General features: G+C 42.8%; 1 protein-coding gene across 1 annotated transcript in view; it reads right to left on the bottom strand.

The window, feature by feature from the left end:
• The window catches only part of LOC126547921 (ATP-binding cassette sub-family A member 2-like), a 292,596-nt gene that overhangs the window by 56,420 nt on the left and 212,708 nt on the right, over window positions 1–23,468 (bottom strand). Inside the window, exons 40-43 of the mRNA XM_050195975.3 lie at window positions 22,822–22,954; window positions 19,974–20,094; window positions 19,797–19,868; window positions 4,351–4,457 (exon numbers count right to left, since the gene is read on the bottom strand). Of these exons, the coding sequence (XP_050051932.1) occupies window positions 4,351–4,457; window positions 19,797–19,868; window positions 19,974–20,094; window positions 22,822–22,954 (433 nt within the window). The remainder of the gene's footprint in view (window positions 1–4,350; window positions 4,458–19,796; window positions 19,869–19,973; window positions 20,095–22,821; window positions 22,955–23,468) is intronic.

Here is a 23,468-nt window from a genome sequence, read left to right as displayed (position 1 = left end):
CTGACTGCCTCACTCCGGCCGCTCACGTTTATGCCTATGCCCCTTCAGTAACATGCCCAGTCAACCTGTGTTAACCAGAGTACCAGACTAGCTAAAACTCTCTACTATTACGGTAGTAATCCTCCGGCATAAAGTGATGGCTGCAAAGGCACAAACCCTGGCACTGATCACATACCAACAGTCCAATGTGCTGCAGCCACTCTGCTCATCTGCTGCCTTGTAGAGGGACATGACGTCACAGCTTGACATACTGCCAGTCGCTACATTTGCAGCCCACAACGTAACGAGGGGGAACCATGGTGTTCGCAAAAAGAAAGACTGAGACCAACCCTGACCGCAGAGCTCCCATCAACATGAAGCACATTGCAACACAAGCAAACGAAACTTGCTGTGTGCTAGAAGTCTTCAGTGTAGTGATAAATTGTCCTTGCGCATTCTCCTTCTGTTACTTTCTTTTTTATAGAAACAAATTATGAATTAACATTCCAACTATTATGAACAACATTTGTTTGCCATAAAGTTAGAACAGTTGTTGATGACATGCCCTGGTCAGCCAATCGGATCGCTCACCCTACTGGCGTCATATGGTCACCTCCCGGCACCTGGTCAGAGGCAGCTGAAAACTCAGCCGAGTGGCGTGGTGCATGGCATGGTGGTGGCAATGTACATATTTAAAACCTTATAATAAATTAAACGCTTTACATGTAGCACTCAGGTGTGTCAATTAATGATCAGAAGGACCTACCCTAATGACTCAGTACATTTGTACAAAATTGTTTCCCAGTCCCTTTAATTAAAGCTTAAACAGGCTTCGAGTTTATGCAGGCGCAACTTGCATGAAGGCACCTTAACAGTGCAGACCACACAATGCCAGATATTTTTGTACGTAAGAATTGTTTCATGATGATCGTAATTTTAATAGTTCTGGTATTGTCAATTATCTCTCTCTCACTCTCTCGCATGCACACACGTGCACAAAAAAGCTACATAGACAGACAGACAGAGCTGTTCTTTATTTTTTGTTAATCATATTTGGAGAACCCAACCTAGAAAGCCTGACAAATGCATGCCATGTTTAGTTCAGCGATGATAAATTCACATCCAAACTACTTTAAGCCTTTAAGTGCTGTGCCCAAGTATACTCATCTACCAATGCACACCCCTATATATGCCCAAAACAATTTGTAAACATGAAACATCCGTAGACTGGTTTATGGTAGACCAATTTTATGGTAGGTTTCGTTTTTATACAACAGTATACAGGGTGACAAAGCTTATTGAATGTCAGCGTTGTTCACATCTCATTTTTCGATGCCATGGCAGATCAGCGCAAAAATTCTGTGTGCTTTTTGAAAGATATGGGAATCGAAGAACTTCTTGTAAAATCTGATTCAAAGGACTTCGATGTTGATTATGAGGTGCCTTCCAGGCACAATGACAGTGATGAAGATGCAATGCTGTCTGAGAAACACTAATTATTCTAGCTAAATTTATTAATTAGACTAAGTTATTTCTGTTTCAATTTTCAGATTTAAAAATTTTTAATATGTTCAGCAACGTATTGTTAATAAATAGCACTTGAATTTAAAGCCTGCTTATTTGTTATTTATACAGAAATTGAACTTGCAGTGCTACGGAAAACACATGGCACCCAAAGGGTTAAAACTAGTGGAAATGAAGCCCAAAAGCACATTATTACACTAACTGCAGCTGCAGACTGGGAACCACATCATTGAACCAAGATAATATGTAGAATGAGGAAAGAGTTTAGCTTAAAAGCAGTGGAATTTCTCAAATTTTTGTTGTTTTCAGAACTGCCCATACCAGGCACATACTGGCAAGTTCATTCATCTTATAATGTGTGCTACACAAGCACCTCTGGCACTTCAGTGCTTTCAGGCTGTTGGGTCAGCTCTGTTGCCTATATAAGTTTTCCTCTTTCCACTCTAGTTTTCTGAAAGTGTAGTCAACGTTCGTCACAGGAGACCATGATAACCTAACGAGAATGGTCCATTATATTCGAAGTGCACTGCGGTTCATTGTGAAATGGTAGAGCTTCACATAAACCAATGTCAAGGGTTTGATCATTGGAACATAAAGGTGTTAAAAAATGATAAAAAGATTCAAAGTTAAAGAGAAAAAAAAGGAATATGATGAAGGAACATATTTACAGTGTTAGAAGTAGCGGCTTGGTGCTTTGCTGTATGCCGTTTTCCAGATGCTGGCGTTTTCTTGCACAAGGGCAAAATTTTCCTATCAGCAGGAAAATTTTCTGCTGTTGCAGTCAACTTCCTACTGTGACAGCCAACCTGGCAGTACCACTGCCTTGGTCATCACCACCGCCAACATAAACATAGGCTAAAATTACTTTTTAGAGCAAAATAATGGTCAAAAGAATAAAATGATGCTTTAATTTTATCTATTATGGCAATCGACAACCATTGTCCATCCTCTAACGCAAATAGAAGAAGCAAGTTCAACTCTGTGCTCATGTCCAGAGCCGCATCAGGTGCTACACATCCCAGACACAGTGACTAGAAGCCATTCCTTTGTGCAAATTGATGCGATGAGAAGGTAAAGTGTTTTCAAAACGATGCATTTTGTGATTGTTGGCAGTTGTTTCTGAAGCACCATCTGTAATGGCTTTGAAGCGAAGTGGGCTAGGTCATGTTAGGCTAGCTTCCCTGTATTTGCTCCCAGGGACACTGTGCTAGGCTTAGCAGCAACCATGGCATCTGCTGAACACCAAGCCAACACTGGTTCTTGGTGATAAGCCACTTGCATGGTCTTCCCAAAAAGTTTGGATGTTGTGTGGCATGCAGTGGGAAGCATGAAGGTTCCCACTGGTGTGCTCGTTCTTTTAAATAAAGTGTATTTCTGCACATTCCACTGCAGCTGAGTATGTTGTACATGCTTCACCTAGCCAAAATTTGCTCAAAATTTGGTCTATTCTAGCCACTAGTCCATTAAAAGTGGAATTTGTTGCAGGAATAATATAAGCAACCCAAACTGAGTGGTATGGTTTGGTAGTTAAGGAAATGGACAGCCTTCAGCGATATGTTACATTTACCCTAATAATTGATTTCAGAAATACCATTGACATTGATCTGTTGTGTTAAAACACTAAAATGAAATATTTACAATGAAGTGTTTCTAAATGTTGTGGCATTACGTGCTGCACCACTTTAAGATAAAAGCTTTTGTTGTTAATGGTAGGCTCCTTGTATCATTTTTACCAAACAAAGTGATGAGTGAAAATTTTCTACTTTTGCCAGTTGTGCTGTAAAGAGTCTTAACCCTTTGACGGTCAACGACTTAAATATACGGCGCCGTGAACAAGCCAGAAAATGGTTGATGCCGTATATTTACGGCGCCGTCTGTACGTTTAAAAAGCGCGCCAAATTCCTAACTTTTTCTTTTCTGTCATGTGCTGCCACTATATAGGGATACAGGGAATTTCTTGCGCGCGCCTCCCTCTCTCGGTTTTCGTTGCATGGTTTGTTTTACCGCTAGTTTGCTCCCGCGTGTCTATGTAGTACCGCTCGTGCATTGGTGCGCGCGCGTGAGGGCGGCCATTTGGATTTTGTTTCGCGGGTGGTTTCGGCTTTTTGCGCTTGCAAAAGTGATGGCTATCTCGTTACTAATTACTCAAAGGGCGACCGCTTGTTTCTCGCTCATTTAGTGCTCACAAGGTTGTGCATAGGAAGGATGCCGCCGTGCATGCGTTTCCGTTTCTTTCCTTTTTTTTAAGACTCACGAAAACTAATTGCCCTAGCTAGTTGGCGATAAGATGAAGATTAGCAGAAGTTTGTCACATGTGTTGCTTTTTTTGATGGGCACACAACCAAACAGCTTCCTTGAGCGCGCGCACTTACGCAGTTCGATTACGCTATGGACGTACGTATTAGTGTAAGAGCAGGAACATTCGAGACTTGCGAAATATTCTCGTGTGTGGATTTTCGAAGCCTTGAACTATGTGCATAAAAATGCATAAAATTTTTAATTCTGATAAGTTTATGCCCTTTTTTATTGTTGTTATTCATGAATGAAGAGTGTATATATACCAATGCAAAATATTTTTTTCTCACTTTACAGTCACCCTAGAAAAATTACGGTAAATTTTTTTCGAAATAAGTCCCTAAGAAGAGTTGGAATCTGCAATAAAAAAAATTGACCCTGGGCGGTCGCATATGGCGAAAGAAATCGACCCTCACAGGGTTAATACATGAATTTAGGCATCAAATATAAGGTGATATATTATTTAGCAAACTTCAGGGTAATTCATAGAATTCCTTATGAAAAATACCCTAGGAAAAGAAGTCATTTTCAGAATAATAATTTTCTTTTCACCTGTGTCCATTCAGGTAAGCATCTCCTGATGTTATCTCTGTGTCACCGGTTAGCATTTTGAATGTCGTGGATTTTCCAGCACCATTAACACCAAGGAGGCCAAAGCACTGAAATAAAGGCAATCAATCAATTACAACAGAACAAGAAAAAACTATGAAAAAGCTATATGCATGGGATAATTTCTAACATGAACACAATACTCTTGTACATAAACAGCCTGTCCTTATTTATTAGAACCTATTAGAACCTAACATGTTCAAATAAGCAAGGACAAGCCTTCCAGATGCACATTGTTTTTATAATTGGAGCTGTCAATACATTTAATGTGAATGAGTGACATTGATTAAAACAAGTATTCCAATGTCTTCCCACATAATTGGTATATACAAAATGTATATACAGACACATTATAAGTTTCATGCTGCTTCATCGATGCTTCTATAGGTCCAGAAAAATGTTAATACCAGCTTTATGTAGTGATTCAGTGCTTGGAATTACATTGCATGACCTAATGTATTATCTATGTAATATATATAATGTATGTAATTGCTCACTGACCAGTTGAGGGAGAAGAAAAATATTGTAACTGCTATTTCATTACAGCCACCTTCAGTCGCACATCTACAAGGACAATGTATTTATGCATCATGACAAAATTATCTGGAGAATTGAAACACTAAACTATTGATGTAATGAAGTTTGAAATTTGATGCAAGGTCTACCTCATGCCACTTTGGCACATTGTGTATAAACAAAAAAGCATGTGTCCCTTCCCAATACTCCCCCTTCCCCATGCCAATAAGTATTACCAAAGAAGCACAAGTAAATATAAAAGAAAACTCACAAACTAGAAGCAAGAGAAATTGACTATTAGTGACTCCACAGAGAAATGATCACTATTACTTCATGTATAAAGTTGAACTTCGATATAATGTAGTTCTACTTGCAGTGAAAAACTTTGTTAAATTGTGAATTTGGTTAATTAAGTTAACGCTTCTACATTTCAGCAGTAACAATAGTTTCACAGGTTCGTAAAACAGTTTTGATGGATAGTATAATTTCTTTGCGCATTTATAAACAAAACCATGCAAGAAACAGGAGCAATAACTATGGGATTAAAAGCATTGCTGTTTGCAGTAGAGATTGCATCGAGAGCAAGGCTTTGGCGCAGACTGCACCTAGTGCTAGTAACTGTCATCATATAGCTCCATGTACAAATGTGTATCATTGGCATCACAGCCTGCCAACGTTAGGGCGCCATTTTGATTGTTGACAATGTAGTGATTTGCAAGGCCAAGATCACCTTCAGTTCGTTGGCATTAACAATGTAGACAACAACACAGTGCAATGACACCGAGAAAGCACATGTTCATTTCGACATTGCCAATGTGCTCATAAGCTCACTACCAGTAGGTGTTTTCCTGTTCCAAATGTGCTGATGCACTTGAGAGTATATCTGAGCACAAATGAAGTGCACCTAGCACAGTTTCTACAGTGGCATGACAGATGATAAAGCGGCGTGTTTCCTCCTCTGCTTGATGGTCGCTGTTTTTCACCAATATATTGATCTATCATCATCATCATCGTTATTATTATTATTATTCAATTAACATGGAACTAACAAAAAAAAAGAGTTTTGAAAGAATACTTTATCAGTCTAAACTGATTGAGTGTTTCTCTTCAATGTCCCTCTATGCAGATGGCACTAAAGACTATTAAGGAGGCGTGTGACAGTGAAGATGAGTGATGGCCAGTCCACTATAGCTCAGAGAAAACTGTTAATTAGAATATGATGGGCATAGTATTTCCTTGAAAAAGCACACTGTTTTCAATGAAACTAGGATTGAGAAATAAAAGTTCAGGACATTTAAGACTTCATTAAACCGTGGTTGAACTGTATAAACATGATCAAACTGGCACACAAGCATGGTATTGCCACAAAATGATCACTGTGTGCAAGGAAATGTTACACAATAATTTTAAAGAAGCAATGGTTCACTAAGCAATCTTCTGCCCATGAAACACAGAAGGAACTTGGCAGCAGTGAGAAAAATGATAGCTTTCAAGCAGACAGGTGCGACTTAAATCCAGCTCTTATTGAAAGATGTTGTGAATTGCAACTTATACAAGTGTTACGGTGGGAGCTAGAAAGAATGCCGCAAGCCCCGCACACCAAATCAACAATGTAACCATGCATGCATGTATTGCACCTGAGAGAACAAATGTCACATTGTGTAACTGCACGACAGGAGCAAAGGCAGATAAGATTCAACACAAGACTGAACAAACAAAATCTAAATTTGAGCATGCAAGCTAAAAAAAAAAGAACTTCAGCAATGGCGAAGAACAATAGTGTCTCACAAATAATGGTGTTGATTGATTGATTGATTGATTGATTGATTTATCTTTATTGGCACAAGGGCCAAATATGAACAAACCAAAAAATGCCGTGCAAAAAAGTGACGAGTTGTCAAGACAAATATGAATTGCGAATGGTAGATATAACATGGATGTAGAGAGACCTAAAAATAATTGCTGTTAAGTGCATAAAATTTTTAAGCATTAAAATGATTACAATGAATAGTGATGGGCGGTATGACAATAAAAGTCAACATACGAAGGTTGATGTAGCAAAACGTCAGTGATAGTAGCACTAGTGCCTCACAAGGGCCCTTGAACGCAACGACTGGGAAACGCATGCTCTGCACAAATGTTGTCGCAACAGAAACCTCTAATGAGAGGATGTGCTACAAATCTGTGGGGCTGATAAATTACAAGGTACCAGTATCGTGTAAAAAATCTAAAACTAACTTAATGTGAAAAACACGGGCAAGGTGGGAGATAAAAATTCACGACTATGAGCAAAATGAGAACAAGGTAAAAGTGGGAGCCAACGTTTCACTTGCCTTTTTCAGGGCGACATATGCTTTCCTCGGCATAGAATATATAGGTAGAATTCTTCTAAAGGGGTGCAGGAGGTAAGGTGGGTGGGCGAGGCAACACACCCTCGGTCGTTGCCTCACCCACCCGCCTTACACCCTTAGAAGAATTCTACCTATATATACTGTGCCGAGGAAAGCATATGACACCTTGAGAAAGACAAGTCCACTTGTTGAAATGTTGGCTATTGCTTTTACCTTGTTCTCATTATGCTCATCGTATGGACGAACACGATCGTTCGAACGCGCCACCGTTCATGTAACTGCACGCACGAAGAACAAGGTGTTGATGACCAGCATGGGGCGAACATATTCGCTTGCTATTATTAGATTTCTCGGATGGTCCTACCGCTGTCGACCAGATGTAGGAGTCGTCGGACTAACTCGCCGCTGCCACCATTTGAAGGAGTTGAAGGTCGTAGAGAGGAACTCGGTGAACAGGATTTATTTACATATTAACAGTTTAAGCAGGATACATTGGCAGTCTAGCGCGACTCCCATATGGAGCCCGCAAAACTAACATACAGCAAACAGTTTACAAGCACACAGCTCACTACTACATTTCGAGCATGACAGAGCACTCAGCTCCCGACAACGAGCACGACACGAGCACACTCTAGCAGCCGGCAAACGCTGCTTATAAGCTCTCCGCTTGACGTCATAGTTCGACGTCACTCTTCGAGGTCCACGTGGACGGAGTCCCAGTGGGCGGAAACGCTCGTCCAGTCATTGTAAACTTGCCGCCGCCTCGCAGTACGGCCCACACACACAAAGGCACACACGTTCGAGCCTACACACACAAAGGCTGACACGTTCGAGGGCCCCGTGGACGGAAATGTTCGTGTTGCACACACACACAGGTTTCAGTGCCGCACAGCTCTCGGTGTTGACGTCAGAGGGCTTCGTGGAAATCTGCTTTGTACCGGATGGCTCGGCCAAGTACCAATTTCCTGAGTTGATCGCACGCCACGTGGCTGCCGGCTCTTCGCAGTTCTCCGAAGGGCGCCCCGTCTGGTGGGCTTGGAACACGTGCGGCGGGCTGAAAGCTGGCCCGTACGGCCATTCTTAACAGCTCCTCCATGGCCCGGAAAATCTCGCCTGGCCAGTGCTGGCAACCGCTGGGCAGGAAGAGAATGGCTGGCGAGCAAGACGATGGCTTTGCTCTCTGCAACCCCTGCGTACTTGGAATGCCTTCAACCATCTTACAACAACTGGCACAGAAGAGCCGACCCGGCAACACAATACCGCTCAGCGTTCAAACGCCCGGAATCAGCTGCTAACCCACCAGGCCTCCTATCACAATTCCGATGCAAATCACTCAACTGGGAATCCCAAATTCTGCCCCAAAATTTCGTGCCGCCAAAGCGAGCGTTCACATTCCCCTTTGAGTTCGACCAAACCTGACTGTCGTGCTGCACAAGAGTAAAGGTTTACGCAGAATTAAACCGAAGGCTCTCAAACACCAATACCCAAACATAACATAAGCAGCCTAACTTCACGAACAGCCTGTTCTTACCCTATCGCAGTGGCGTACTTATCTCACGTACTGTTGCCACTGAACAGTCTGGCCAACTCCACAGGTACGCAATCACAATCGCGCTAGCTTTGTGGTCCCTATTCTGAACACGTGCTTGCATCCAACAAAGTTTTCATCACGCTGACTCACATTTGTTCCTTTAGTCCACACAGGACACGTTCCTTAAACAAACAACCAAATTTGCGTAACTTACGCATCACAGAGGAACCTTCGAACAAATGTGTCTTCTAATAACTAGCTCTACGCACGCGTACTAGAGAAGTCAGAATACGGCTGCCCTCAACACATACGAGCAACCCAGACATAAATCTGCTTCTTTCCGTCCACACAGGACACGCGCTAATGGACTTAAGAGCTCTTCTTAGTGCAAATCGTGCACTTACTGAAAATCTACGCGCTTAACCTTAGAAAATTCAAAAAACACTTAAAAAAAAGAAGGTTAAATAACACACACGCGCGTTACGATAGGCCTCTCAACGATAACCTTGACCTCCAGGTTACTCACACACACAAAAAAGCAAGCCTATACACTTATTAATGAACACCTGGCGAAACTACATGTTTACTTAAAACGCGTCTTTCAAATCTCGAGCTTCTCAAACAAAACATAAACAGAGCTCATGCCTTACATATTGAAAGAAACTTAAATCGCGAAAATTATCCGAGTGCTCAAAAATAAAACAAAACAACATGCTTTACTTCCACGGAAGCTCCCTTGGCCTCCCGTTCCAAGCATTTACAACTGACTCATACTTTTGAGCCGTACTCGAGGTGGTCGCGGTCCGAAAGCTACTCTGGCTACGGGGGAAGAACAAAAGGGCTGGCTCACTATCAGCTCCCCCAAGACGTTAGAGTCCCCTGCCAATTTGCGTCCTCGCGCCTCGCTTTCAGCATGTCCTCGATTGACTGCGTCGCTACTCCCCACCTGGTTTCGTCTTGCCACCTTGCGCTTCTTTGTACTGCACGCTGAGCTTCGAAGAGAACGACGGAACGACGAGGAATTTAACTGCCCCGTGCCCTTTGTCGGCGTCCGTGCAGAACATGCTTCTCGGTCCCCTTCTGACCGGTGGCTCGAACGTGTTTGATGCGTCAACATCGTCCGTGACGACCGCACCTGTGTTTTCTTCGCGCCCTGCCTTTTCGCGCCTGTCGCCGTCTTTGGCTTCGCTACATTAGCCACCGCATTCCGATCCTTTCAGCGCTTCTTTCTGCGGCGCTTTCTCCTCGAACTCTCTTTCATGCCGTCATCTCGCGCCTCGTGCTGGCCGTTACACATCTCGTCGGCCCGGATCAGTCTCTTACCCGCACAGTCTGAGTGATTTACATTAAAATCTACTCTCACTTTGCCTCGACTGGCGGACAGCTCAACCGACTCTGGCACAATGCAGCAGGCTTCGCTCGAGTTATGCAACTCGCACTCTTGCGAACTGCCCTCTACTGCATTGCCCAGCTCACGCTGTGCATCTGCACACAGCCCGTCGGTATCGATCGCTGTCTCACGCGCACAGTCCGAATGATTAACAACTGAATCATCCCTATCTAGGCTATCTAGACTGGCGGAGAGCCGCACCGATCCCTGAACAATGCAGCTGTTCTCTCGTGAGCTACGGAGCTCGCCACCCCGAGAACTATTCTCAACTGCATCGTCCAGTTCGCACTTCACTACTGCACGCAGATCTGACTCGACATGGGTGCTCGCGTCTGTCAAGTCCGTAGTATTCTGTACCTCGCTAACGACCTCGCTACCATGAGATGCGACGCACACGCGCGGTAACTGTGCCAATTTGTTCGCAGCTGGCCTAGCTGTCTCTACAGTCCTCTGTTGGCACAGCACCTCGTCGCTCTCACTCTGGCCTTTAACGGCCTCTGCTGCCACTAAGGCTTCGTTAGCTGCTAGCACTTCGAGTTCACTTGTGAACGTGCTGCTACTCTCACAGGTACTACTACTTTCCTCGGCTTTTGAACAAAATCTGCTATTTACTTCCTGCCACTTTCGCTGCGTCCAGCCTACAGATTTCTCCAGCCGCTGTTGACTTCGCTCGATTAACTGCTCAAAACCTTGAATCTCATTGTTCAATGCATCAACGTACTGCCTCGTTACTTCTGTTAGGCCTTCTTCCTGTGTAATGCTTTTCAGTTTCTGCCTTGCTTCTTCCTGTTCTTGCTTAAGGTCTTCCAGTTCTTGCCTAATTGCTTCCTGTTCCCGCTTTTTGCTTAGAATTCGTTTGCCCATTTGTTCTATGAATTTCAAATCATTCTCACTTTCGAGAATTGTCTTACGAATTTCTGTTTCCGTCAAGTCCTCCTCTATGTCCACCTCGATCTCCTCACACAACCACAACAGGTCAGCTCTCGTCAAACACATTAGGACCATGGTCGCTACTTTAAGCTTTGGCTCTGCTGTCACACAATACTTGTTGCGATACCCACGCAAATCAAAATACAAGTAAAAGATCCCAGCGAATCAAATCCAAAGACACAGTGAAATTGAAGCCTGGTAAATCTTACAGCCAAAACCAAACGCTTACCCACTGAGGCAGCACCATATCACCAGTCCTTCCCCGCCGTATCCAGTCAGTTGCAAGAGGTGGTCAATCTCAAGTCACCTCCAACTTGATCAGGATGCCGGTCGGTCACCATGTGCCAACGTCCGTCAGCTGCCGTTGCTGTTTCCGAGTCGTAGGCCGATCTAGGAGCCGTAGGCTGATCTCACCGTTGCCAACCAGATATTAGATTTGGCAGACGTAGCTGTAGAGATGAACTTGGGACGACAGGGCTAGGCGAGCAGGATTTAATTGCAGGATTTACATTTAAAAACAGGACATACATTGGCAGTCTAGCGCGACTCCCATATGGAGCCCGCAAAACTAACATACAGCAAACAGTTTACGAGCACACAGCTCACTACTACATTTCGAGCATGACAGAGCACTCAGCTCCCGACAACGAGCACGACACGAGCACACTCTAGCAGCCGGCAAACGCTGCTTATAAGCTCTCCGCTTGACGTCATAGTTCGACGTCACTCTTCGAGGTCCACGTGGACGGAGTCCCAGTGGGCGGAAACGCTCGTCCAGTCATTGTAAACTTGCCGCCGCCCCGCAGTACGGCCCACACACACAAAGGCACACACGTTCGAGCCTACACACACAAAGGCTGACACGTTCGAGGGCCCCGTGGATGGAAATGTTCGTGTTGCACACACACACACAGGTTTCAGTGCCGCACAGCTCTCGGTGTTGACGTCAGAGGGCTTCATGGAAATCTGCTCCGTACCGGATGGCTCGGCCAAGTACCAATTTCCTGAGTTGATCGCGCGCCACGTGGCTGCCGGCTCTTCGCAGTTCTCCGAAGGGTGCCCCGTCTGGTGGGCTTGGAACACGTGCGGCGGGCTGAAAGCTGGCCCGTACGGCCATTCTTAACACTATCCAGTCATGTTGAGTCGGACTTCCGCCATTCGTCGCGCGCCCATCGGCATGTTTTGTAGATAGCTACTCGGCTAGCAGGCATTAGTCTATGAAAGGTGCGACAAATGCCCTTGTGATTGTTTGCACTACTGTGTTGTCGTTCCTTTGTCACAAGAGCACAGGTGAGAACCCCACACGTCTTAATGTCAAAAAGTGGTTCTATGCCAAGTAACATTGCCGGGTGGAGGGGAATGTGTTGTCTGTATGCTAGAGGAAATACTTTTGTCTCGGCACTTCTATTTCCCGACACTCCAAAAAGATGTGAAGGACCGTCAGTGTCTCGCCACATTTATTGCAGATAGAAGGGTCATCAGTAGTTAGCAGACAGGAGTGTGTGCCATAGGTGCGGCCTATTCCAGGATGACAAAAAATAACCTTCGTTCATCATATATTTGTTATAGGCTGCCAATTTCCTAAGTCGGGCTTAAATAACATGGAGTTTATTAAAAGAAGCCAACAAACACTGACACTAGGGACAACATAGGGGAAATTACTTGTGCTTAATAAATGAAATAAAGAAATGATAAATTAATGGAAATGAAAGTGGATGAAAAAACAACTTGCCGCAGGTGGGAACTGAACCCACAACCTTCGCATTTAGCCAAGGTCTGTGAGTGGTAGCGCTGGCTAATACTCCCAGGGTTCTACTAGGACACATAAATACCCAAGAAAGTGGATGGGAAAACGGCGCCGTGGTAGCTCAATTGGTAGAGCATCGCACACGAAATGCGAAGGTTGTGGGTTTGGTTCCCACCTGCGGCTAGTTGTTTTTTCATCCACTTCAATTTCCATTAATTTATCGTTTCTTTATTTAATTTATTAAGCACAAGTAATTTCCCCTATGTTGTCCTTGGTGTCAGTGTTTGTTGGCTTCTTATGATATGACTAATAAAAATCGGTCCCCTCGGTTAACACCCTTTCTTCTCATGGAGTTTATTAAGTGTTTTACTGTCCCATGTGCAGTGTTAATAGCTTCCAAGTTTGTTCCATAGAAAGGGCTTCAAATCTGTGGTGGGGATAGCTATATGTTTGTTTGTTTGTTTATTTAATTTATTTGTTTATTTATTTATTTATTTATTTATTACATACTGCAGACCAATCTGGTCCAAGCAGGACAGGCAATACAATTTACAGAATATCTGTATTACACAAAAGGAGAACAACAACAAGAAAAGAAACATGATAGTACCAGAGGAAAGAACACAAAAAGACATAATCATCTAGTCATATAGTGTGTCATAAGGTTCTGTTAGGCTATTACAGTCGGACACAGAACATGGAAAAAAGCAAACCTTATAAATGTCTGTTCTTGCAAAGTAAGGGGTTAGAAAGTGTGTTTGGTAATGTCGCATAGGTCTTGTGGCCAAAGGGGAAAGAAACTGTGTCTGATCAATGGCCATTTTACCGTTAAGAAGTAAGTTATAAAAATTCAGACGGCATTTTTTTCTTCTCGATTCAAGTAGCTCAATGTTGTTAGCTTTCATGAGCTCAGGAGGTGAATCAGTATACTTAAATTTGGAATAGATAAACCTGACAGCTTTTTGCTGAATCCTTTCTAACTTTTTAATGTTAAGCTTAGTATAAGGATCCCAAACAATAGAGCAATATTCAAGCTTAGGTCGTATGAATGTGAAATAGCTAAGTTTGACATTAGGAGGAAAATTACCAAGTTTATGTCTTAAGTAACAAAGTTTGCGGAAAGCTGAAGAGCAAATGTTATCAATGTGCAGATTCCAAGCTATGGAAGAGCTGCCACATTTTGTTGTTATAGATGTGGCAATATTGTTGGCAAGAACATTACCCTCGATGCCTCTATGACCAGGCACCCAGCATAGTATGATTTGTTGTTTAGATGCATAAACACAACAGATTAGTGAATAGAGGTTGTTAATTACACAGTTTTTATATTTTTGTGGCAACATTAAAGCTTTAACTATAATTAAAGTGTTGGTGAATACATATTACAGCCTTTTGGATTTGCAGTTTGTCTATGTGTTTCTCCGCCGATAGTATTGCATAGTCCTCTGCGGTAAAGATGCTTCTTTGAGGGTAGAGTACATTGGATTCCGAGGACGGACTGACTGCCGCATAAGACATGCCAAAGTGTGACTTTGATGAGTCCGTGTAAAATTCAGGGCCCAGAGTACTTGACTTCAGTTCTAAAAAGTGCATTTGAATGTGTGCATCTGGGGCGTGTTTTGAGACTTCAATAAACAATATATCACATTCAACCAGCTACCACTGCCACGGTGGTAGCAGCTTCGCTGGAGTCATTACGTGATGTTCAAGTAGTAGAGTACCGATTTCTTCACTGAGCTTTCTCACACCTGGTGAAAAGGGCTGTTTCGCTGTAGGTCAGTTATGAAAAAGTGTGGCACATGTGGTATCGTTTATGGCCGAATAGGAAGGATGGTCACAGTTTTAATTTATTTTCAAGACATGTAAAACTGGCATATGACCTCTGAAGCTGGAGTGACCACACATTTGCTTCTACATAAAAGCTTTGTACAGGGCTTGTCCTGAAGGCCCCGGTCGCTAGGCAGATTTCTAAATGGTGAACGGGATCCAACATCTTTAAACACTGCATACAGCTGACTGATAACTATCACGCCATAGTAAAGACGTATAGGTGCTTGTCGACTCACAAGTTCAAAAGGCATTCCCTGTCACTGCCCCACATTGAACGTGATAGAAGCTTTAAGGAGTTAATTGTTTTCAAGCATTTAGTCTTCAAGTATTTGATATGCAGAATGAATGTCAGTTTTGAGTCCAATATGATGCCGAGAAACTTGTGCTCTGTGCTTACAGGTAATGTACTACTACAGAGCTCAATAGCAGGGTCTGGTACTATTCCTCTCTTATTTGTGAAAAGGATGTATGTACTATTCTGTGGGCTCAACCTAAAACCATTTTCATCAGCCCATTTAGCCACTTTATTTAGGCCATGCTGAAAATGCTGAGCCATGCTGAGCAGATAGAAAGGTTGCATGATTTAAAACCAATCTGCACATCATCTACACATACAAAGTAGAACATTGTTTGTGGGATAGCCGTGCGCAGAAAACTCATTTTCACAATAAACAGTGTACAGCTAAGCACACCGCCTTATTGAACAGTTCCTTGGGTAAGAGACCTTGACAAGGCCTGGCCAACCCTTACACGAAAGGTGTGGTTAGAAAGGAAACTTTTGATTGTACTTAACATATTGCCGCGGGCACCCATGGCAGAAAGGTCTCGGATAATACTGAAGCACCACACGAGGTCATACGCTTTTTCCAAATCAAGGAATACAGAGAGGAAAAACTGTTTGTGTATGAATGCATCCCTAATATTTGCCTCAATGTAGACAAGGTGGTCTGTTGTTGACCTACTTTCTCAGAAGCCACACTGGTGAAGATCTAGGATTCCGTTGCTTTCCAGGAGACAGATTAGGTGCCAGTTTCTCATCTTTTCAGAGAGCTTGCACAAACAGCTTGCCAAAGCTATAGGTCTGTAGCTGCTAGGTAAGGACAGGTCCTTGCCCTGTTTAAGTATGGGGATTACTATAACTTCTTTCCAAGAAGATGGAATGCACCCAGCAGCCTACATCACATTAAAAAGAGAAAGGAGTGTTTTTTGTGCTTCACGGTGAAGATGCTTAATCATTTCATACATGATACGGTCACCACTTGGTGCCGAGCTGTTGCAACAATTGAGAGATGAATGAAGTTCAGCTAGAACTAAATGGATTATTGTATGCCTCATTTCGCAGACATGTGCGTTCAAGGCACTGTGGCTCAGCATATTCTTTGAACCTCACGAAAGTTGCCGTGTAGTGTCATGCACTGGAGATTTGTTCAAAGTGTTTGCCAATAAAATCTGCCTGATCTTCCAGAGTATCACCTTGTGTATATACCAAGGGCAGATGGTGCGACTGCTGGCCTTTTAATTTATTTACCCTGTTCTACACATTTGTTTCATCTGTGTAAGAATTTATATGGGATATATACTTTTTCAAACAGTCTCTTTTTGTACATCAATGTGTTCTTCTGCCCTGTGACTTATTTAATATTGATGAGCTTTTTGCCACTTGGAGAATTATGAAGCAATCCCCAAGCTTTGTTTTGATTTTTGCGTGCACTCTGACATTTGTCATTTCACCAGGGGATGTGATGTTCATTAGCTAGTCCGTTAGTTTGTTTAATACATTTTGTAGGAGCGTCAATAATAAATCACGTCAGAGTGTCATCTATACTAAAAGCAGCAATGTCTTCTCAGCTTAGGTATGTAACCTCTCAATATAGTTCCCAAATGGCTGAGTCAACTTTCCATCTGGGAAAGTATGGGGAGTAAACCTCTCATATTGTTTGATTCAGAACTATTGGGAAGTGATCACTCCCATGGGACCCCTAATAACACTTTGCTCCAGGTATGGCATAAGTGTACTCGAAACTATGCTTAAGTCTATAGAGGAGTATGTTTTGCGTGTAGTAACACTATAGTACGTTGGTTCATTCTTATTAAGTAAACCTACACTTGAAGAAACAGAAAACTTTCTATTAGGCGCCCTCATGCATCGCAACGGAAGTTGCCCCATAGGGAGCTATGAGTGTTTACATCACCAATGGCTATGTGTGGCTCAGGAAGTTTGTTGTCGAAGCTCTGAAATTCGGTTTTAAAAAGTTGATAACTAGGAGGGATGTACAAAGAAGAGATGGTGGCTAGCTTATCAAACAGCACCACTCGGATGGCAACTGCCTCAAGGGGTGTCTGGAGCTTTAACTGCTGGCAGGCTACACCCTTATCAACTATAATAGCCACACCACCTGACGAGGCAATAGCACCGTCGCTGTCTTTGCAGAAAATAGCATATTGCCTGAGAAAGTTTGTTTGTGTTGAATTCAGATATGTCTCCTGAGCACACAGCCCCCTTGGAGTAAATTTAACATTGCCAATGTTGTGGATAAATCCCCCGACGTTCCACTGTAATATCAGTGTATACATATTAGGAAAGGTAATTAGGCTGTGTGTTTCGGTTGACACAGCTTAGCTTACAGGGCCTTTTCAGGGCCACGTAATGCAGAGTTTATCTTGTCACAGTCCTGAGACTCACGGCAGTCCTTTGGCACTGGCTGCGCCATCTGGCTAGGAGTAATGTCCAATGTCTCTTGTGAGGTGCTGGCTGCTCACTCTTGGGAGCGGTGTGGTTGGGAGCTGTGAAGGCGTCACGTCGACAGACAAGGCCTTGTTGCCCAACAACCCGGAGGTCTATGGGCCCTCTTTCAAGCATGGCGAAGCAGGGCTGCCTGCTGTTTGCCACGGCAACATTCTTTGTGGGCCGGGTAGATGTCAGAGTCTGCTGCGGCATTGCCCCCTTATGTACCACACAGCATACTCTGTGGTATGAATGAATGAAACACGTTTCCAAACTACTTGAAACAAGTTGTTCTAACTTTCAGTGTAATGCTATCTTTCTTTTTTCCACCTAGGACATGATCGGGAATATATGGCATGACCACCATAGCAGTTCGCACAGTGGAGCATGCCAGTGAAGTTGTCAGAAGTGTGCTCTTGTTCACCACATTTTGTGCAAGTGAGCCGGCCTTGGCAACTTTTCGAGCCATGGCCAAATCTTAGACATATGAAACATCTACGTGGATTTGGGATGTACGGTCTAACTTGTGTTTTTGCGTACCCTGGTTCAAGAGATTCTAGCAGTATACTCGTAGCCAAGGTGAGAATCAGATGTTTTGTAGCAATTTCTTTGCTGTCACATTTGATCATTATTCTTTGCACTTTGGTAACTTTCTGCTCCTTCCACCCCTCAAGTAGTTCCTTTTCACTCAGATACAAGAAATTTTCATCCGATATCACCCCTCTGGATGTGTTCATTGGGCGATGTAGGGTTACCGTGATTTCAACGTCACCAAAAGCCACAAGATTTGAAATCTTTTCATGTTGGAGCTTGGCGCGATTTGAAACCTTTTCATGTTGGAGCTTGTTGCATACCTCAAGCAGCGGGTTGCCGCTAGCTATTTTAGTGACTTCGTATCTGGGACCCAGTGAAGCCGTGAGAACTTTCACAGCGGTGAAAGAAGAAAGGGTTCTGAATGTCTTTTTCAGGCACTGACTATGTAAAATGTGATAGCAAGGGAAGGATTCTTTGTGTTGGACAAAAAGCTTGAAGAGTTTCTTCAGTGCGCTCTCTTTTCAAAAGAGGTCAATCAGGCAGCCGGGGAAAGGTCCTTAAAGCCACAATCAATTCATTTGATTTTGATAACTATGCCAGCCGCCCACCATCACAGAGCCCAACAAGGGGACACTACGAGACCAGAAGAAAACGCAGATGCCAGCTGTACATAGCTACTATAACCTAATAGACCTAAGGTTGGATAAACTACACCAGGTTCACCCTTGCTGCCTGGAAAATTGGAAGAAAAACGAAGCGAAGAGAAGACAGGAGAGATGAAAACTGAGAAAGACAGACGAAGATTAAGGAGAAGGACAGGAAAAGGCAACTACCATCTCCCGGATGGGTCAGTCCAGGGGTGCCGTCTATGTGAAACCGAGGCCAAAGGGGTGTGTTGCCTCTGCCATGCAACCTTAAAGGTCCAAACACTCAGCATTGGCTCAACCCTTAGGACCCCCTTTTCCCTGAACATGGCTAAGTCACGCACAATTAAACACAGGAGAGTCTGACACCCATGTGCTTGGGTTTGTGGTGATGCAACACACCAAATGCCTACTCATGCAGACGCCCCTGCGGGGCAAATCATGACATAAAAAAAGATTGTTTGCCCAGTAATTGCACAAAAGAGCTGCACCCCACCATACATAGGCATGCTGATCAGGCAGTTAAACATCTTGAATTGCTTTTATTTTTGCTTTCTCCATATCAAAATAGAAGTAAAAAAACCGATATGATGCCAATCACATGGAAATGACATGGAAGTACAAAAAGAAGATCAGTATCTTATGAACAATTTGCAACTGCTTTGATTGAGACCTAGGTATAAGGACTTGCAGGCATAGCAATGGTCACATCTTTTAAAGAGAATCCACATTACAGGCTAGTTGGTGGTGATTTATCTTAGGTTGGAGCAGCAAACACAAGATTCTTAAGGATATGGAGAGAAAGAATGATGGTTCAGTGCCTTTTCTCTTATATCCTCTAGTCTTTTGTGCACTGTTGTGGTATAAAAGAATAATACCACACTGTGACAAGAATTTGCAACTTACATGTGCAAGTCTTGCCACAGATTACATAGCTAAGAGTGAATAAGGCAGAGCTACCGGTGTAGCACAGGTTGCTCACCTCTAGAACTAGCCCTGGTTTCATGAGATTTTGAGGTTTCATGAGTTTTATGTGATGTTAAGTTTACAGAATATGTGTGATACAGACCGAATTCAACTGCAGGAAATCTCACACAAACTAGTTAATGTGCTTGCACAGTCACTAATAAAGGCTGTATAATGCAGTTTATCATTTGGCCACACTAAATAAATAAAATAAGCGAATGGTACCTCCCCCTTTGGAATCCTCAGACACAGCCGGTCAACAGCCAAGTGCTTGCCCAGTTTCCTAGTGTGGTATATCTGCATACACACGTACACAAAGCACACACAAAGATAAAGCTGTTAAATACTTTCTAAATATACCAATCACAGAAAAAATTTCTTTATAGGACTGCACAAAGTTACCTTTGTCAGGTTCACAAGGCAGAGTGCTGCAGAATCTGTCTGACCACTAAGAACACGTCTTCTTTCATTCTGGACATCCTCATCTTCAGCAACATTAAGAGCCTCGGGAACAATTACCTTTCTGTAATCCATAAACAAATGTATGTGTAATGCACAAAACATCATAGAGCTCTTATGACTAAGCACAAAAATGGCTGGCACACATTCTTAACCATGTGACTACTGGGTGTGTCCAGATAAAAACCGTCAGAGGGGGTTTCTTGATTTCAACAAAATTTTTATGACTTTAAATAAAGCTTTTACAGATTGGAATATAGCTTACCTTTTTTAGTGCAAACCTCTGTTTCAGCATGACAAAAACTTAACTGAAGCAAGGTGGAGAATGTAGCTTACAAAAGTGCACGATGTTCCAAAATTGAGGCACTCTTAAATATTTATAATATTTCCCATACTTTCATAGTTTTAAACCTACATTATACAACTTCTTTAATGGAAATGAAATAAACTCATTTGTCTGTGCAAGTGCACAACACAAACAAAAGATGCCATACTTGGCTTTTGAACAAGAGGCTAAAAAATGGGCCTTTCTTGATTTTATGTGTCTTGTTACCGTGAGTTTCCTTCGAAATTTTTGCTGTGCATACTTTGGTACATGCTAAACATCCAGCATAGTGTATTCTATCTCGGTTACGCACCATTATTTTTAATTTTGGTGGCAAACCATGCAAAATAAAATTTTGAGCGATGTCCACTGGTCGAATTTAGCATATCACAGATATATCCATATCCTTGCAGTGGATGTCATTGCAGTCACTGGGAAGCTTCATGCCACTTTGAGGAGGATGACAATCTTCCCTATGCATAAAGCTTCATCCATCTTGTAGATTTCTGCAGAACTTATTTGCTAAAAAATTGCAAAAAAGATGAGTGGCCAGCACTGTGCATACATGCTGATGAGGCACCCAACAATAAAAAATATTGTGGTGGCACTGAAAGCAAAGTGGCTCAGTGCACATCACTGGCAACTGCTGGCCATCATGTTTAGTTACACTGATGTCATGCTTATATGCACAAATACTAATAGCATAGAGGTTCCTATCTGTGTCCTGCATGGAACCCCATCAGCTAGATAGATCTCACTGCACCACCGTGGAAGCTGTGGCAATGTGCTAACTGCTTGGACATCACTGTGTGGTTTTCTGTCTAGTACAGGGACCAAAGAGCTCCAATGCCCATACTAAATGACAACTTAAAGAAAACGGAAGAAATGACTCCCTTTAGAGTGCATTTGTAATTGTCAGCAACCATCCGGCTGCAAAGACCCTCTAACTCCATAGCTAATTAGCTTGATTCTCAAGTTTTACATGACAAAACCGTGATATCATAATGATGCATGCCGTAGTGGGGGACTCCTGATTAATTTTGACCACGTGGGGTCCTTTAACGTAGAACTTAAATCTAAGTACGCAAGTATTTTTGAATTTCGCCCCCATCAGCATGTGACTGCCACGGTTGGGATTGCACACGCAACTTTGAGCTCAGCAACGCAATGCCATAGCCACAAAACTACCGCAGCAGGTATCCAGCTCCAGAGCATTAAGCATTTACAGCCTGGCCAAACCAGTCCACAGTGCTCAAATTAAGCTATCAATTTTGATAATGCTCTTAGACACACAAGCAGTGTAACCAACTCAGAAAACAAAAAGAAAACATAAATGCATGTGCGAAGTAATCTGTATAAAAAGGGGCTCTCAGCCAGCTGTGTGCTGCCACAGAGCCAAGATCCCCTTTTCCCCAGAAATAAAAAAGAAACAGAAGAAAGTTGCTCTGCATACCTGTGGTCTAAAACATACATGCCTGGATGTGTCCACATATAGAATGCTCAATGCATGCCCATTGCAATAAAACGCAGCATGATTCTACTAATAACAGCATCAGAAGATGAGGCGCACTTCTGAATTTACGAGAAGTCATGCTTTTCTATCCCTATAAAGAGCTTTGTTAAGTTTTAAATCCATTCGGAGGCTGTCTCATTCGTCTTCTTCAACTCGGCCGAGTCAGTTGCATGTCAACACTATTACGGTCGTACCGTGAATAATGAAAAACGAGAAGAGGAGGCACGAAGGAAGGAAAGAAAATCAATCATTGGGAGAGGTTGTCTTAGCTGATGCAGCATCCCCCTCACTTTAAAATAGCTTTTTGACTACATAACTGCTGGGTATTCATTGAATGTACAGTTGACTGATTCTTTAACAGTACCACACGAGCATTTACTCGCTGGTTGGTCTGCGCCTTCCAATGGCGTGAAGCGATGAGATCAGCAAGATCTTGCTGATCTTGTTGGTTTCTGCCCTTGGAAGGTGCTCACCAGCCAGCCAGCCAGTCGAGGCTCGCGTGATATTGTTAAACAATCGGTCGATTGTACATATAGCTATAATTAACAGTAAGTTGTAATAAATTACTGCTGACTGCTACTGAATAAACTTTTACAAGAAATCATGCTTCAATATTTTTTTTCACTGCTGGCTTGTCATTAATGTACCACAGCCAAAACATTTATATATAGCAACACATTTTGTTTAAATTTGTTCTGTAATGACATTGATATGTTATACTAAACAAGTTAAACTTGGAATAAATAATCCAAGGACCATTTCCTCTGTTGAATACTTCTGGGGATATCACTTTCACTGCTAACATATACTATATATTATATGTGAAGATTAGAGATCATCAATATACATTTTACTTTAGCACTGTAACCTCCCTACACATACACATATACACACAGACATACACAAAGGGTATTTTCACATACAAGGCTAAGAAGAGAATAGTTTTCACTCACTTTGGCTTCAAAAAAAAGTTGAACTCTAGAAGCAGTGTGAGCACCAAGAAGAGCATTCCTGATAGTGCCATGGCAAAAAGATTCCTCGTCACTAGATCCCATGCAAACGGTGACCTCATCCGGTCATATCGACCTGCAAACAGTATTTTACCCACAGAATTATGTAGGCCTCATGAGCTATTACGGGGATACAACACTGCACCACCATGCACCACCTGCCTGGCAGGCTGCGCATATTCTGCATGCCACACATGCTGTGACGGTGCCAGAACATGAGCAACTGCTGACGTTTTGTGCGTTTAGGAAAATACAAAACAACAGTAGGGTGCTTTATCAGAGTCTAAGCGCATAACATAAGTGCATCTCAGCTTTGTGCATCCTAGTTGATCTGCGCAGCACCTGCCAAATAAATATGCTCTGCCATTTATTTAATATCGTCAGAGTAGATCAGCTTTGCACATACCGTTTATTATATGTGATGCAATTTTCTGACACATTAGTAAAGAACGTCATTGAACACCTAGCATGCTTAGAACACCGTGAGCCTAAAATAAACACGAGGAAATCTGACAAATGGATTAGCCCACATTTCCGTACATACTGCTAAAAACACCAATCGCTAGCCTGCAACTTGCCATTTATTCTCA

This window comes from Dermacentor andersoni, chromosome 1 (genome assembly GCF_023375885.2).
Source record: "Dermacentor andersoni chromosome 1, qqDerAnde1_hic_scaffold, whole genome shotgun sequence".
NCBI classification, from domain to species: Eukaryota; Metazoa; Arthropoda; class Arachnida; order Ixodida; family Ixodidae; genus Dermacentor; species Dermacentor andersoni.
The sequence above is the reverse complement of the archived record's forward strand: the minus strand, read 5'-3'. Positions and strand labels throughout refer to the sequence as shown.